This window comes from Bombus flavifrons, chromosome 2 (genome assembly GCF_040668555.2).
Source record: "Bombus flavifrons isolate JBK064 chromosome 2, iyBomFlav1_principal, whole genome shotgun sequence".
Taxonomy (NCBI): domain Eukaryota; kingdom Metazoa; phylum Arthropoda; class Insecta; order Hymenoptera; family Apidae; genus Bombus; species Bombus flavifrons.
Window position 1 is genome coordinate 1,260,043 of NC_138443.1, and position 18,588 is coordinate 1,278,630.

The following is an 18,588-nucleotide window of genomic DNA, read 5'->3' on the forward strand; positions in this document are numbered from 1 at the left end:
ATTGTTCTTTTTTTAATGTATTATTTAAGACATTATTTTGAAAAAGAAGATGTAAATGAAAGGAAGAACTACAAATTCTTAGAAAATAAATATGTTTAATGTAAGAAAGTTTATATATACAGAATGAAAATGCGTGTGCAAGTGAGCGCGTATTACTCTAAACGCAAACGAGAACTTCCTCATCATGCATACATCACAGTGTCAAATATACATTTACCGTACAGATACGTACGACAGAAAAATCGTCCGAATTATTACAAGTGAAAAATCGAATAAGAAGGAAAGTTGTGTCGCAAGTAGCAATAAATCAGGGTGACCATTTTTCTCAATATTAAACAAGAATCCTTCTTCTGTGTATCTTGTATATATATATCGTATAAAATTATATTAAAAGACATTGTAAAATGTTTTCAAAAGACAACGTATACAAAATTATTTTTTGGTCACCCTACATTGAAATACAAATATTCTTCTACAACTGCAATGGTGCATTGAACGTGTTGTGTTTTTTATGTCTCGGTGGAGCGACAGGTGGACTTTCAGGTGTCAGCAACCGCCTCGTCATAAGCCACTTTTTGGCTCGGCCAGAGTGATAATAATACGAGTAAAGCAATGCCATAGCCGCCAACACAACCAGCAGGCACGTACCAGCGATAATGATACTGAATAACCAATATGGCCCACTTGGTTCTGGCACCAATGTTGTGTCTGTTGGCGATTTTTCTTCTGGGATCGATTTCGTCGGTGGTTCTGCTGGTGGTCGAGGTGAAAGAGGCTCCACGTCATCCCCGATGCTAATATCAGCACAAGCACGAAATTCCTCTTGAGGACCACAACCCACGGCTCCTGTGCGGACATAGTGTTAGTATACTTTCATAGTTTAATATTTTATGTATTTTTTAATGGAATTATGTGCAACTTTTCCTTTATAATTCCTGTATTTGTCATTTTTATATATTTATTCTGTACCAAAATTATTTTGCAAATCTTATCCTCGTAATTCACGATGTATAATGGTATATTGTATAGGGTTTCAAGGTCTATTTGATTTTTCTGATCTGTTTTCGATACATTGAGATTTAATCGCAAATAATGTTGAAAGTACAATTGTTAAATTACATCGTAATTATTGTGGATGTAAACTAACGTATTTAGGAATCCTAAATACGTTATTAATATATCAAAATATATTATTATATATATATATATATATATATATTAATATTTGAAATAAAGTTGAAATAATGTTTGTATACGAGATTTGAAGATAATAAAATGGTTGCTTAAAGATGAACTTCATCGAGAATATTAATTGTTCTGAAGCAACCATTTAATGTGAATATTATGTAATATTTAGTAATTTAGTACGTACATGTACCTATTAATAGTTGAAACTTTCCATTTGTACTTCGATAGAATACTAATATTATTTACTTGTGTAATAAGAATTAGCATGACAAAATATTTAGCTTCAATATGAACTAAGAAATTGCTTGTAGTTATTCTTGAAAAGAAATACAAAATCTCTCATTTATATAAATTCTCAGAAATGTTAACTTACAAAATATATATCTTTTCATATCAATAATAGATTTTTCAAACTCCATTAAAGTTCTTTATATGCGAATTATCATAACAATTACCGATAACAAATAAGAGTATTTATTAGTATTAGCAGTTTGGTAGTACGACTAGTAACAATCAATATTCACATTAAAATATTTCCTAAACTAATGAGTTTTCATATAAACAGCTTGATATAACTTATTTATCAATTAAAGCATGTATAATTCCATTTAAAATAACTCCAACCTTTTACGTTTTCTAGAAAAAGAAAATATTTTAGAAATCTTTCCTCGCGCTATTTATTGATGACTAAAAATATCGATTAATTTTACGTGTAAATTTGTTCTATTAAATTACGTCTTATATATAGTCGTAGCATTTCTATTTGATTTCTTTAAAATATGAAAAGGTAATTCAATTTATCCTACTTTATTCTTCGTATAATTAACGACTTAATCGTTTTCGCCCCTTCGAACAAACGCTTCATTCAACAAACTTTTCTCAATAACCCTAAAATCCAATCTCTATGCACCGTTTCAACAACAATCTCTTCGATACCTACGTGAGGTCGAAACTTTTGTCGCAAACGGCGTCTCTCGAATATGCATCCTGCCCGGTGGCTCGAACAAAACGCGGGTTAATGTTCGTCCCGGAATTACGTGGGACAGAGATTCGTTCCAGTGAAAAACTCGTGCCCAAGTACGGTTATTCAAAGATAGTGCGACAGCTATCTGCTCGCATTCGAATTTCGAGTGCGCGAGAAGCATCGTGAATACAATATTGTCGACGAGTAAAACGCTGAAAACGTCGTACAATACCTGTTCCGTTTCCACAGTCGCCCCAATTATTTCCAGCCACGTATCTCCATTGAAAGACGCATTGGGCGCAAGTCAGGTCGTCTGGTAGTTTGTAGAAAGCCTCGAAAATTTTGTTTCCAGGCCCGGGATAATATCTGATCGATTCGTTCTTCGAGCGTAGCAGGTGTTGGTCCAGACATTCCTGATCAACTTCCTTGCCCTTGTAGGTCATCGAGCACGTGCGAAACTCGAAGTAACCGTGATGGTTGGCCGTAAGTTCCACGCGAACCGGTATCACCGAACCTGTTCGATATTTCCTTACTATCACTCCATTCCCGAATTTGCCGCCGGTCTCGTGCAGACGAGGCTGTAACGATACAGTTTTCTTTTCTTTTTCAGGACAACTTCCAGAAAGTTTTCTGTGAAACGTAATGATTCGTTGCGAATTGCTTTGGTCTTTGTTAGAGAAGATACGCGCTCTACGTGTACAAAGGAATTTTGATTACCTTTGGTTGTAATTAATTGTCGATTATCAATTTATATAATGTTTAATGTTTAATATTGACATAATAATTGTAGTACAATTATAATATTTAATTTGCATTTATCATATAATATTATATTTATATATTTATATAATTATAACATTAAATAATTATATCAAATATTATAATTATGTTTAATATAAGTAGAGCATGTACATGTACGTAGACACTTGATCCCTAAAGAAAACTCACTACTTTTAGGAAATGTAGGATTATAGTTGCCCGAGTTACTTTTGGATCTTGATATAAGTTTGAACTTCACATTGAAGATTATAAATCTTCTGGAAGAAACTTTATATTATACGTGAAAAATGAATGATGCACGTAACACGTTACGAAGCCTAACTCTGGAAAGTTATGACATACATCACAGTTTGGTGGAAGTAGTTACGAAAATACGATCGTAAAATTCCTAATAATTACGTTCTGTTATCCAGTTAACGAGATGTAAAGTTGGGGAAGAGTAAGTCGTAAAAGGTTTCTACGAGATTTAAGTGTGTTGATATAATCGATTACAACAGTCGAAGGAATATCTTTTAGTCAATGTTGAATTCATAGGAGATTCGAATGAACATCTTTGAAAGATTTAAAGCGGTATTATACTATTATATTGACAATAATACTATCGTTTGCAAACGTTTTTACCGTATTATATAATTTCTTAATTTTATTTTGTAAGATTAAAGTATTATAATATATTCTATTCATTTATCGAAAATATAGAAATTTGCGGTTGCAATTAACTATAAAAAGCCTATATATACATATGTGCCAATATATTAACTATTACGTTTAACTACTTGATTTAGGTAATTTCCATCGTTATAATTAGAATTCGTTCAATCGAATCGATGAAAATCGTTTCTTGTTTAACTTTCACATTTTATTCGTTGCATCGTCAGATTTGTTCAAGCTACGGAACTCCTGTATAGTTAACTAAAAAAAAAACTGTTTAAATTGCGGAAAACAAAATAAACCAAGTTTAAACGAATAAACCGCAGAATGTAAAGTAAAGCAATTGCACGCGTTGAATGTAAAAAATTCGAATGCGAGTAAAATCGTTTTTGTACAATTCATGCATATAAATTATCAAAAATAACCAAAATTCAAAGTATTTGTCGTGTCGTTTAATTAAAATAATCCCGATATTTATATAAATAATTAAAACGTACACATTCTATACCACTTTATTTCCTCCAATTCTCGTCGGATAATACTTTTTTCCCTTTTATCTTCGCATTTGACAATTAAACAAGAAAATGTAAGCTTGTAGTTCTGTAAGGTATATATTTTCGGGACTAGTGTTGAAACTCGTGGTATTGTTGCAGCGGGCGTATGTCCACCCGACAGACCGGAAAACCGCAAATAGTAATTTATTCTATGTCGCAAGAATGTTGCCAGGTGATAATTACACGAAACCTCACAATGGAATCGTCTTGTCCGATGCATCTGCCTTTCTTCTTTTTTACGATTTAATGCTATTTTTTGTTCAATGTTACAATGGTTCACTTTTCTCTTTTATCTTTCTGTGTTAAGCGAACAATACGATAATCGAGAGATACAGGCAACGTTTACGTATTTTAACAGTAAGTAACTTTCTTTCTTCCATTTTTCCGATTTAATGCTATTTTCTTATTTGATGTTAAAGAGGTTTACTTTTCCATTCAATGTTTCCGTGTCGAGTATGCGATACGTCGAGCAAAAGATACGCTGAACGTTTTCATCTAATAATAAGTAAATATTTGACTGTAATTACATTACTGTTAAGCCAACTTATTGCAAATGCATACAACGCATGAGTGTAAAGATATGCTGATTAATAAAGTCGGATAGTAATGAATTGATAGCGCGCGGTTGCGCTCGGGGAAAAAACGAATTCACGAGGAAAGGAAAGCTCTTTAAACAATTCAACTTTTTCCGCTGCTACCCTTCTTTTTTATGTTTGCAAGCAAAATAGAGGCATAGCTTGTCCCAGTTACGTGATTAACACTTGTATATATTTAGCGGAATTTTTCATCGTGAGGTTTAGGTAAACTAAAACCAGGTTTTCGACTAAAAAATAGACAACGTTAACCGTTCGGATGTAATAAATTTACTTACCCTGAATATAATTATCTGTTCGCGAAACAAGATTTTAGACGAAAATCGCAAATGAAGGAAATCGTAATCAAAACTAGAATCAAATTTAAAGTTGGGTTGAAGTTTTAAGACGATAGGAAGACGAAAATTTAAGCGAGAAAACGAAATTATTTCTTCTCTAACAAATCCTCTGTTATTTCATTTTCCACGCCGTTATTACATCGAATTAAAATTTCAATATGAGAAGAATACTAAATTTTAAGTGGAAACGTAAAATTATTAATTTTCTAATAAATTCTCTTCTCTTCCGTCTCCTAACGTTATTACATCGAATCAATTTAACGTGCCAAACAAATTTTAAGCAGAGATGGAGAGCACAGTGCGTGAAATTGATCGATGGCGCGCAATAACGATAAAAGTTGTTCGATCCTATGAGCGAGCATTTTTTCCAGCAGTTTTCAACGCCGTTACACGCCTGATACTCTGTGTCGTTATTTGGGTCATTTGACCTGCCGATTCCGCGCTACGCTTCCTTATAAGAATTTCAAGTGTTTCAAATTTAATACAGTTAGGCTCCAGTTCGCGTAGGAGTTGAGGCTTCCTGGAAAAGTCCCGTTGGGTAAATTTCGATTCGACAACCGAAGTATCGTGTGGACAAAATGAGAACGGGGAATTTGCCATTTTTGGCATACCGACGAGATGTTTAAAATTTATTGAAATTTATTTTTAACATCATTATTCAAATTTATTTTTGTACGAGAATAGATTATCGTTCGAAACTTGAAAACTATTTATGGAGATATCCTACTTAAAATTGACGCTGATCTGAAATTACAAAATGAGTAGCTCAAAAGTATAACAGGACAATCGTCACTCAAAATGTGTTGAGAGAATCTTCCGCGAATCGTCTTGTAATTGGCCCTCGCTATCTTGTTCATAGTATATATCTATATAGTAATACATACATGTATTTGCATATGTATCATAATTAACTAAATATATATAATATAACTACGCGAAATTTATTTAGCTTCGTTGCATTTTGTACACTTGTTAAATTTGTCTGGTAACAATTTTATATACACGATCATATTAACGTGGATTATGTGTATTAGAATCGTCAATTTTAAATTAGAAGCAAACCTTTTCATCGATCCAGAAAGTTCACTTTAAATTGTCCGTTTCCCTGTTATTGTCACGCGTGGTATCCAACTACGTTTCATTTCCGAATACGACAAACAGACTATGTCTCACGGGGAATAAAACGATTTGAAATATTTGTGAAAGCTAAGTAATTACTATTACGTGATGATATATATATATATAATAAATATACAAAGATATTTAATTTATTTTATTTGTATATGCGAAATTATTTTCATTCTTTGTTTTTAAAAAGAAATTAAAGCCAGAAGAAAACAATTATATTTGATCTACACACTCGTAACTATCGAGCACCAAACTTAATTATTCGTCAACTACCATAATTTCACGCATTTGTTGGCGATAATATTCATTGTATCTTTTGCAACTATATTATATGAATTTTAAAGAAAAACTAAACGTGTACGTACATATGTCTCGGTATTCGTGAAAGAAATTTTGTGACAACATGTTACCCTTACATGATGCGCCCTTCCTTTTCTTTCACTTATGTGTACACTTTGTTGTGCATTCTTATCATGCTATGACAGTTCCGTAAAAAATTCATCTCTTACCGTTGGCGCGTCCCAAGCATCGCCGCATATTCCGCATTTTCCCTTATTTCGTTGCCACTGTCTGGTAAATCCTCCGCAATAGCATTCATGGTCGTTGTAATCGTGCGGGGTATCGAAACCATACCTCCACATCGAGGCTCTCGATGGTGGTTCTATCAGTCTTCCATGGGCTGAAACTTGCCGCACGACTAGCACGCTCACGAAAAATAGCAAACTGAAAGTCTGGAGACGCATCGTTGCAGTGACAAAATTTGGTCCCTGAAATTTTCAATATACACACATGTAAATTTCGTTGCGTTATTATCTGCTAAATTATCGTAAATACTGCGGAAACTTGATTATTCGAATTAATCGTAACACACGCTATTCGAACGATCGAATAACTTTGTAATCATATAAGACATCATTTACTTTGAATTATCTTATGAATATTCGCTTTTAGTGAGAAGCCCTTTTTAAATAAACAATAGCTGAAATTGCAGATCTCTGGTAATGTTTTAAAAAAATCACGTTCTTTCAGGTTAATTAACTATTCAGTTTGAAGTAGAAGAAATGAAAAGCTGGCGTACGTACTTTAGAACCTTCGTAATTAACATCTACAAGTAGCTACGGTAAAAAGTAATTTTCCATTTATGTGTATAAAACAAGTAGCTTCAAGTATATCGTTTGAATAGCCTGAAAAGTTTAAGAGTATTTAAGACAATGTTTAAAGACTTTTCACCGATCCCGATTTTCATTAAAAAAGTGAATGCAAATTAAATTTCTAAATTGCTCAAATTTTGAACAACAATTCCAAAGATCAGTGTTACCACTTCAGAAAATTCATATTCGATATCTACAATTACGTGACATGTATAAAAACAGTTAACGAACATTTGAACCTTCTAAATTCTCTTTAAAACGCTTTGGAAAAAGTCTGTTTCTATCCTCTCGAAATTCGAACGAAACAACATTTGCTTTATCCCGTTTATTTTATTTCTCTACCATTCATCCATTAGACGATCCAAACGCGTTCTAACGAAAGCAGAAACACAATTTCTCCGAGACGAGCATTTTGCCTGACACGGATATTTAAACACGAGCAATAAATGAAATTTCATTCCACGAATGATCCGTGCAAAACAAATATTTGTAAAATAGACGATATTTAAATTCATCCCCGTCAAATGTTTCTACAACCATAATTTCTCTGTTCAGCTTCACTTTCGACGATGCGTGACGTTGCGATAATTTTACGTGCACAGTTGCCTCACGTTCAACGACTATAATATCCTCGCCGTAAATACGTTTCAACGAATAACGAGGGAACAATATTCCTAAAACAACATGCAGCAATATGGGACGCGAGAGGTAAGGATACAAAGTTGCTGGAAAACGAGATTTTAACAAAGCTTTGAAGCTGAACTCGACTACATTTCGCTGGAATGTATCGAGTAAGCTGGAAGGCACCGAGCTACAGTCACAAAGGAGAAACTGGCAAACCGGTTGCCGCAACGCCCGCCATCGGTGTAAAGTACTGTAAACGCGTTATCAGAAGCAACGTGGATGTCGTGTGTAAAGATATCACCATGACAAAAGTTAATATCGCGAAACCTTTGTGGATAGCCTAGAGACGACGAAACTCGAGAACCGCCGAATACGCGTCTTCTTTTTCTTCTTGCCGTCGTACAAAAATATTAGACAAAAGATAATTTATAAATCTTTTAGCCGATATTTATAACATTTCGCTGATTTATAACATTTTTATCGAAAATTAGTCATTTGGAATTAATTGACAGAGGTTGTAACGATATGCTGAGATACGATTGAATTAAAAGCGGAGTAAGTTACGATCAAATACTTATGTGGAGAGTGAAAAACAAACAAAACGGTTGTAAATTGTAATGATGATTGCTTGGTTAAAGACTGAGCTTAAAGTAGCGTTTACGAACGGAATTGAACGGAGCTATTATTGTTCGAATCGATTTTTATTTATATTTTGAAGCGTTGATAGCTGTATAAGCGTTATAGGTGGCAGAATCTTTGCTTTTGATATTTCTTTTTGAAAAGAGGGGCTTCTATTAAAACTCTGTATGCTTCTAAACGTGTTAAAGCGTTATTATATTATCGATATTATAATATATTATAAATATGTTATATTATTCGACGTTTAAGAAGACATATTATATTATTTGCTATAGAAGATTGAAAATTCATGATAAAATTCTGTAAATGAATATGATTTATGATTTAATATAGAATATTATATATTCTTATTTTAGTTTCTTTATTTTTTTCTCAATTTCATATTTGGAAAAATACGTATGTATACCACTGTTCCAAGGAATCCTTGATTTATTGTTATCCTTGAATGCTTCTCTAATTAGGTTTGCTACAAATTTGTTATTGGAAATATTAATTTTATAGCAAGTTTTATCCTTTGTTCGCGTTACTTGAGTTATCGGCACATAATGTCTCGTATCGTGCGATAGACATGAAGCGAACGTCGACAGACAAGTTGAAAGTGCAAAACTTTCGACGTGGAAGTGAACTTTGATAATTTATCAGATGTGAATTTTAAATATCTAATTTTCTTCCTGCATAAAGTTTCTAAGATGGAAACTTTACGGGTTACGTTACGGGTTCTCGATTGCCCTTGTGAATTGTTCTTTATTCTACGTTCAACTATAAAAAATGTTTATTACAATTGTGGTGTATGCGGATAAAAAGATCTAATGAAGCAGATTTCAGAAAATCGATACTTTTAAGAGAATGTTATTCAAACAACTATTCACATATAAAGTATTTATATATAAAGCGTTCTTTGCTCAAAGAAAGAAAAAGAACAAATTCATATATATAATATTATTTCTAAAAAGATATAAAAAAGATCATACAAACTGTATGCAGTAGAATGAAGATAAAATTATACTCATTTCCGTAATTAATTACTGTTCTAATATATAATATGATAATTATTTAGATATTTTAAGGTACAATATCACACTTGGTCAAACAAAAATCCTCTTAATCACTAAAATATTTTAACCCTCTGCATCTCGATAATTCTTATATCATGATCGATTAGCAACTTTGAAACGCGTCTACGACGAAGCTTTTTACAGCCAAAAGTTTCGTTTTCTAAAGAAAAGTGTTATTAGAAACCTATATATTGATGCAACAAAAAATTTCTCTCATAAGAATTCTACTTAAATTAATAATAATAAATATACTATGACACGATCCAATTAAATACATGTGGAATATTTAAAAAGTAGGTAGCCTGAACGCACGAGAAAGGGAGACACACGATCGATCTACGAAACACGGATCGAAATAGTAATCTAAAGTCTGAAGCGATAGACGCGGGGAAGAAGCGACGACCCGACTCTCCCAGAGAAGCATAGATTCGGAATACATTAAGTTTAATGAAAGATCTGAACCGCACAATATGATATCTCTTCTCGAAGTGAGAAAATTCGAAATCGTGGTCACAGGCCAGGATGAACGAACGCGACCTACGTACGAATCGGTAGTTCGCGAGGCGAAAATTCACCGCCTGCGAGGAAAATGGAAATTTAGTAGCGCGAACTAGGTTCAAGGGAAAACAAGCAAACTGAAGTCTCCATCCGTGCAGACGTAGGTGGAGAGGGACGGAGGATAAGGATCGATAATGTAAAGCAGCTCGAGTTCTCGCTACCTGTGCCAGAAATTCGGCTTTCTGTGTTGGCATTAATTAAAAAGAAAAATTCGGGATATCGTTTGCCAAGCCAAGCGAAATCTGTTTTAAGAACGTTATACGTGGGAAATGTTTGCTGGTAATTAGAAGACACGGTGGAAAAAGGAGTAGGGCAAGGTAAGGTAAATTTATTAGGCGAAGACTCCAGTGTCGATGGCGTCTGATGGAAGTTTGCTCTTTTACCTGTTTTAATTAATGGTCCAAGAAACTGACGAGCAAAGGTTGAAAAAAAGATATTTAGCGAACAGAGAAGAAAGTAGAAGATCCCTGGTTTTCATAAAGAGAAACGTCGAATGGTCTCGAGAACGTGAATCGATACAGTAAATCAATTCTAGTGCACCAGGTAACAATGCGTAATATTTAATAGTGAGTTTCGAGTATCACGTTAGCTGGTATGTAGGTCAACGACGAGGTACAACGAGAGTTAAAATCGTTTCTTTCTTTTTTTTTTTTTTACTCGACTGTGCTCCGAGAACGAAGACAAAAATACACGATATTCATTAGAATTTACGATTTAATGTAATTTAGAAATTTCGTGCGGATATAATTCTCATGAGAGTGATATATTGCTGTGGAATAACGTTATAACATTTTGCAAATATTATATATTTTCTGTACTTTATGTACTAACCTGTCGCCTTATTCGTACAAGACATACGCCCTGTTTGCTCTTCTACGATGATAATCTAAAGTCAACAACCGTACAAAAATTAGAGATAAAAGTGAGTCGAAAGACCATATTTTCATGTTTGAAGATATTGAAAAAAGAGAAATTAACCTGCTAACTACTATTATATGGCTATATAGGTAAATATTATGTGTTTCTATTTCTTCTAAGATTTACTTTTTTATATAAAGGACTCATCATATTTCTAAGAGAGATTTTGCTAATGCGCCACTTTACAAAGCATTTCCCCTCCTTTGTTCTTCCCTTATTGTTCACTGTAATAGCATGGAAAGTTACTGTGTTAACGTTAAATTACTGCACTAATACACCATCCTGTTTATTTTATTAAAACACTACTAATAAGCCATCACACCGGTACACGACTTTTTAACATTCAACCATTCAATAACATTTTATATATTACCCTATTTCATAACTCTCTACCTACCATCCGTATATTCTACCTTGTTAATAATTAACTAACATAGTTAGCTACTTCACCAATAAAATACTCTGCTCGTACACCGTTTCGCAAACATTACTTTACCGCTAATTACTGCACTGCTATATTACTGTATTACCTAAACCAATACATTACCCTATATCAACATACTCCTTAAACGATCCTCAATATGTTCTACATACGAGACTATTATTACATTCCGAAAGCCACTCTACCCATGCACTATGTTTCTTGCAATCCTTTCTCCCTGCACAATAAAAGCCTGCGACTCGACTGTTTCAACCAGCACAGTTCTATGGTAACCGGAACTCGACACCGAACCGGTATTCAGGGTCAAAAGTCTGGTTGTACACGTACCGTGTGCGCGAAAGGAACTAAGGCGCAGCTCTGTTTGTCGGGACGATACACGGCTTTGGCATCTGTTGTCGTTGAATCAGGCCCACGGAGAAGGCCCAGACTCCAGACCCCGGTCAGGCAACGACTGAACTCGACTTTACTCGCCGCGATCCACGGACCCTCAGCCACGTGGGAGTAGGTCATTAGAACGAGTCACTCGCCCGTATTCACGCCATGAATCGCCTCGATGATGCGGCCCGACACGCGAAACGTTCGCCTCTGGCACCGCGTTTCCAATCGCTTCCGCCTGAGGAAGGAAAATGCAGGAAAAGCTCTTTCCAAACGGAGTCTGTTGGACGAGAAAAATTTGAATTGCGAGCGATTTGGAGCGGAAGAGCGTAAAACGAGATATACGGATTATTCTTAGATGGATATTTTATGGAAGTTTGTAGTTTTGTAAATACAATTTACAAGATAGAAGTTGGCTTGGAAAATCTTTCATACGTTACGTGTTGTATTTACAACGGTAGCGTACACTTTGAAAGATTTGTATTGCGAGGAATTTGGAGCATTGGAAGGGAAAGAGTAGGGCAGGTTACAGTTGAACTGCGGATATTTATGGAAATTCGCATTTTTATAGTAAATAGAATTTACGAAACAGAATTTAAATAGAAAAATGTTTTGTGTATTAAATATTGTAAAGAGTACGATATACTTTGAAAAGTTTGAATTGCGAGGAATTGGAAGCGTTAGAGCGTAGGGCGAGATATATAATTTATAGCGGATATTTATGCAAATTCGTATTCTTCCACTAAATATAATTTGCAAAGTAGGATTTAGATGGAGAAATGTTTTTTATATCTAATATCGTAAAAGACATTTTAAATATTTTATATATTTTTGTATCTTCAAACTTCCCATAAATTGATATACATCTAATGTCCTGTTCGACGTTTCTCGTTTCGAATAGAAAATGAGTATAATACAAATAGTGAAATTCCGGACACAGACGAGATTATCAAAGCAAAGGAAGGTAATGAAGAAAAGTGTTCTATACATCGAGTGAAAGTTCCCGTAGCACGAAGCAATAAATTTGGTAAAGAAACGCATGAACAAGTTTCAGGCGTGGAATATGTGCATTGTACACTTTCGATGATAAATCAGCGTCTGCGTGCACTTTCAATAATTCTATGATTAAAAAGAAACTGATTTTGACGATACCGTGCGACAGCGAGTCGCAATAAGCAGAGTATATAGACGCAGATAAATTCCAATGAAACGTTAAAAAAAGTTGATTGACTTTATTTTTAAAACCGAAGCACAAACGCTAGCCGATGGAAGTTCTTGATGGCTTTCGGTAAATTGCATCGATACAAATTTTCCAATAGATTCTACAATTGAAAAATGAATTATTCTTGAGCAATACTTTTACAGTTCAAAGAATTTAAATCCCGAGCGATTTGTACCGAATAACGTAGCAAGGCAAGTTATTCTCTTTTATGGAAAGAAAAAAATAGAAAAGAGAGAAACAATTTCAATAGTTGGTATCTATTATCTAAATCAGGTGAATTTCGATCGCGAATTAATCTCCGAAACAGATATCTTGCAATAGCTTTTAACACGATTGCAAGAAATATCACGTCCTAACGATAGGAACTCTTTGAGAGGACAGAAGATAAATTGATATCGAATATAGGTGAACTGAGACATATCAAAGGGATTTAAACGGCCCCTTTGGAAAAAAGAAATGTTGGAACTTTGCCCAACATTTGTTCCGCGAAAAGCTGCCTTCTCGACACATTTCCAATACCTTCTTTCGAACTTAAAATAAGATCCAACAGTTTCTGGAGATATTTCTTACACGAAACTAGGAACTTCGCTTACTGTAGGCTTTCTATAAAATATCTTGAAAAAGAACAATTTTAACACGTAGCTTTCACTGCAGAATTATCTAAATATATATAGAAGCTATGCTTATTTCCATTCATTTCCTCCGATATGTGGGACGAGAATTGACGGTCTAAACAAGTAATATTCGAGAAAAGAAGGTTACGATCGTAGAAAATGACGGACGTAAAATACGAAGTATCGAATGGTTTTGAGCGATCTTTTATGCAGAAGGAGAAACTAAATTATAATGTTTGGAATCTTTAAGTCCACAATTACGGACGATGACAAATGCAAAACATTAAACGGATATGTTAGAAAAATTTGATTGCCTCTTATTGCGAAATAGAAATTTCATATGTTAAGATTTTCCTAATGTAATGTAAATTTGCTTCTCTTTCTTGGAGGAGGAGTCAATGCCTTGAACGAACGTTTCTGGAGCGGGCAAATCTAAATAGTGAGACACGTAGAGAGATTATTCAACTACCTGTATTAATTCGGTCGTTTATTCGACGATAAAAAGTAATATTTTTACAAACGATCATATTCCGCAGTTAATATTAATCAAATATTCAAGAAACAGTATTCGTAGAAGTCAAGTTCTGAAGCAACTTTTCGATTTAATATCAGATAGATGCCAGAGCTTCTTCTGAATATTCTGTAACAGAATTACTGAAGCAGAAAACCGCAAGCATTTCACAAAGGAAATTAATTTTTTGTTATAGGAGATGAAAATAATAACAGTAAATTTTATAAAACGCGCAAAAAATTGTACAAGAGATTGTATTTCAAGACAGCGGTGCACAAAGGATACTTTTATTGTTTGCAAAAGACGCGAACTCGAAAGGAATATTGATAAAGACAACAAATAAAAATTAACACATATTCTTAGTGAAAATATTACTAAAATTTTTAGTGACAAAATTGTCAAGCCGATTGGTAGAAGATCGAAGCGGCTGTAAATAGGTTTCAGAAATCGAAATTCTAACGAAACAGAGCATAATCGTAATCATTTTAAATCGTAAGGTAAAACGTTCTAAAGAAAAACTCATGCATACAGCAACATTGAAAGTTAATGAGAATATTGTTATTCGTTAAAATTTCAACTGGTATTTGACATGGTTATATTAAACATAAAAATTTGATTTATTTGCTAATTTATTGGTCATTGATGTAACACAAAAGCGATCAAATCAAAATGAATGATTTATAGTCTCTAAAAAAATTACTCAAGACCGATACATTCTCCATTATAATTATTATACATTTCTCGTAATTGATCAAATTTTGTTTCTCTCGAATCAAGTATTTTTTTCAAAATCTCAGTTTTAACTACTCTGATAGATATAAATTTACATTAATCGTGTAAGTTCTACTTTCGAGAATATTTGACGAAGAAATATACAATTGCAGAATAGAGATAAACGTACCTGTTGCATATTCTAAACGAACGTATTTCTAGGCTGAAGTGTTTCTTTGCCACTCGCAAAAGCGTCACTTTTTCTGCGACACGAAGCACGAAGATGTTGGAGAAGGAGAAGAATGTCGGCCGTTTCAAACGCTTATGGTCGATTCTAATCTGCTCGGTTTCCCAAAGACACGCACTTTGAGCATTTGATATGCTCTTGCCGTTCTTGGCTTTCCGCGCGACGTAAATTTATTTGATGCCACCTTACTTCGTGGTTTCTGTCGAAATCGTTACTTCCCATTCAAATATTTGCCCCACTCCTCTCTTTTTATCGTGCAGCTGTCTAAATTCCACGAATCATTCTTTGTTTCTTTTCTTCGCTAGTTTACACGAAAATAATGCAGCAGAAAACGAAATATATTTATATCGAGTAATATTTGAAACAGTTAATTTTAATTTTTGCCTTCGTCAGTATATAGATACTTGTCCCATTTTGAGGATTTACAAAACTTTATAATTTGTCAAAAATTATCGCTTTATTCATTTTGACGTAAAATATTAGAATTACGTTTGAAACAGGATAATTTCCAAAGGAGAAAAGAAAATCAATGGCCTTATTTGGATGAAGTTTTAATATCGTTCTTGATCAGCAAGATCGCGTATATAATTTGACGGCTCTCGATTTTGCTTACGAAACTTCGTAGAAGATAAAATCAGTACGAACAATCCGCGGTCGATCCATAATATTTTTCGAGTTATCGATAAAATTGAACAACAGATGTTCAAAAACAAACCTAAAGATTTACCAGAAGAAATGCACAGGAGAATTCCAGGGACACCTGTTTCAACTTTACGTTGAAATAAAAAACAACAACGCTTTTTTAACAATTATAAATTTTATTCAAAAACCAAATCTTCAGAGATCAACAAATTACGTTATGTTAAATTTATAATCTAGTTTCGTTCTAAAGTATTGTTGGATTTGCGTAGGTAAATTATTAAAGTATTATTCAAGACAGAGATTGAAAAATTCTAACCACCGCAAATACAACAAAACTATTGTACTTGTCGTAATCTCCTACTTCGCTGATATAATAAATTCGTAATAAAATAAATTAATTAAGTAACACGCCAGAATCGTTTTACTCGTGTTGTAAATCTATCCACGTCCCCTAAAATGATTTCCCTATCGATTTTAATTTAAACTCTCAATTTCTATGCAAACGATTTTATTTACGGATGAAGTTTTCTTGTTTTAATAGCTTTGATACGTACAGAATGTTATTGCTTTCAGTTTATTATGCGCTAGTTTATCAATATGTACTAAAATCGAATTAAGTAATCAAAATATGAAGCAACAGTTACCACGTTATTATCGTACTATAATCATATTGAAATCATTTTACACGGTATTAAAACGGAAGGAAATTAAACGACGAAAATAAGAAATAAAAATTTATATGGTATCGATGATCTGTCTATAACACTCAAAGTTAAGAATAGTCGCGTTAAAGTGAAACAATCGAACGACGCAAATGTATAACAAAAGTTTCCATTAAATCTAGGATTCGATATTTTAATTTAAAGTTATGCTCTTTGTGCGGAAGCTTCCGTTTCGAACGTTTATTCTTCGCATTATACGAAAACGAAACTCTAACATTGGATTCGAAAGACACACATCCTTTCAATTCTGCGTGCCAGCAGAACGAAGTTTCTGGAAAGAAGATACAGCGCAAACATTTGTAGAAAGAGAATCGTAACCCTCGGCAAACTCTATAATTCTCGCAGATATTTCATTAATTTCGAATCGCTGAACTTCCTCCTGTGACCTGTGAACATGAATTTCTACGTCGAATATCCGGCTCTGGAGCTTACGAATGGCGCATACTGTACAGTTCTCTCCATTATGTGTATATGCGCATGAACACGGGCAAAATGAAATATCTCAATGTTATTGAACGTGATGCAATGAAACTTTTTATTTTATTTTACATTAACTTACTTATATCGATGTTGACGTAAATGTAGTTAAAAAAAACAAGCTTCTTACTCTCTCGTTAACAGTTTCTACTTGGTATTTACTTATTTATTCGTGACGATGACGATGAAATTTAATATTCATTATTAATCATAGCTTATTCTAATCAGAATTTTTACAATGTCAATGGATTACACTGACTGCATTAAAATACAAGTTTTTAAATATGAAAAACTTGAGCATATAAAATATGTATTAATTCAGATACATACGCTAATGCATGAAGCTTTGAATTGCTATAAAATGTGTTGATTTTTTTACTGCTACCTGGACCATACTACGTAGCAATGTAAATACTATTGCCTCGTTCTCGGGTAAAAAGTGAATGATCTCATACTGAAAGTAACGATGAAGGCGAACTGTTACATCGAAGCAAGGCTAACAGATCCTCGCGATAAAGTATACATACATCTATATCCTTCGTATTTCGTTATAAAATATTACAATATTAAAGGAACTCGTATTTCTCTTGATATAATGTTCTTTATTCTCAAGACTGCGATCGAACTCTTGTAACTCGTATAAAATAAAATTGTTCAAGTATAAAGATTCCACTTACAAAAAAGAATGTCCCACCGCAATTTATATAATATACTGTATAATATATATATATATAATATTATATAATATATTATAAATTCATGGACGAAATCACGAAATCACGAAATCACTTGTATGCATGAACAAGTCTAAATGCAGCCAGCGATCTATTGATATTGTATTCGATGGTAGTGTACTTTCGCGCGACACGCGATGGAAATTGAGCGGAAAGTACCTTACTCTTGAACAGGCAACGCGAACACTGCAGAAAGGAAATTGCAAACGTTTCAGAGGTTGGTCCTGTCTGCGCGATTTCTCGCGAATTTCTAATCGACGTGGATCCACTCGATTTGTCGATGATACAGTGCTCGGTCGTTGCACTCCACCATGACACATTGCTCCGTGCAGCCGGCTTAAATGGATGCACTCGATTAATTTTCTATTACTGAATCAAGCATATAATATACACCGACTTCGTTCGAGGACTCCGCGATAAATTAAATTTTCTTCTAGATATTTGATAATGAGTGGCAAATTACTATTCTCTTTTCTTCTCGTTCTTTTAATAAAAATTAGATATACATTAACTTCCGAATCATTCGTATATATCAGATAAAGTTTTGACGAACTAGAACCAAACCTACGTAAAAATATTACGTTGTGTACTAAAACAATTAAAAGCTGTAGTTATTGGTTATAGCGAATGACTGATTTGTCCCTGTCTTTCTCTTTCGTTCGAAGACGATTAAAGTTTCAAGACTACGAAAAGATCGAAATTTTAATAGTTTCAAGAATTAATATGATATTTCGTGGAAATTTTGTGTAA

General features: G+C 33.7%; 1 protein-coding gene across 3 annotated transcripts; it reads right to left on the bottom strand.

The window, feature by feature from the left end:
• Positions 1-75: 75 nt before the first annotated feature.
• Positions 76-12,108, bottom strand: LOC138189989 (uncharacterized). 3 transcript variants are annotated; one of them, XM_069132367.1, is made up of 5 exons: positions 11,689-11,886; positions 11,055-11,109; positions 6,706-6,963; positions 2,385-2,730; positions 76-846 (listed from the first exon to the last, which is right to left on the bottom strand). In XM_069132367.1, the coding sequence occupies exons 3-5, from the start codon at positions 6,937-6,939 to the stop codon at positions 473-475; spliced, it is 954 nt and encodes a 317-aa protein (XP_068988468.1). In that variant the 5' UTR covers positions 6,940-6,963; positions 11,055-11,109; positions 11,689-11,886; the 3' UTR covers positions 76-472. The 3 variants fall into 3 exon arrangements, with proteins under 3 accessions (XP_068988468.1, XP_068988466.1, XP_068988467.1); XM_069132365.1 differs by lacking the exons at positions 11,055-11,109; positions 11,689-11,886 and adding an exon at positions 11,911-12,108; XM_069132366.1 differs by lacking the exon at positions 11,055-11,109.
• Positions 12,109-18,588: the final 6,480 nt, after the last annotated feature.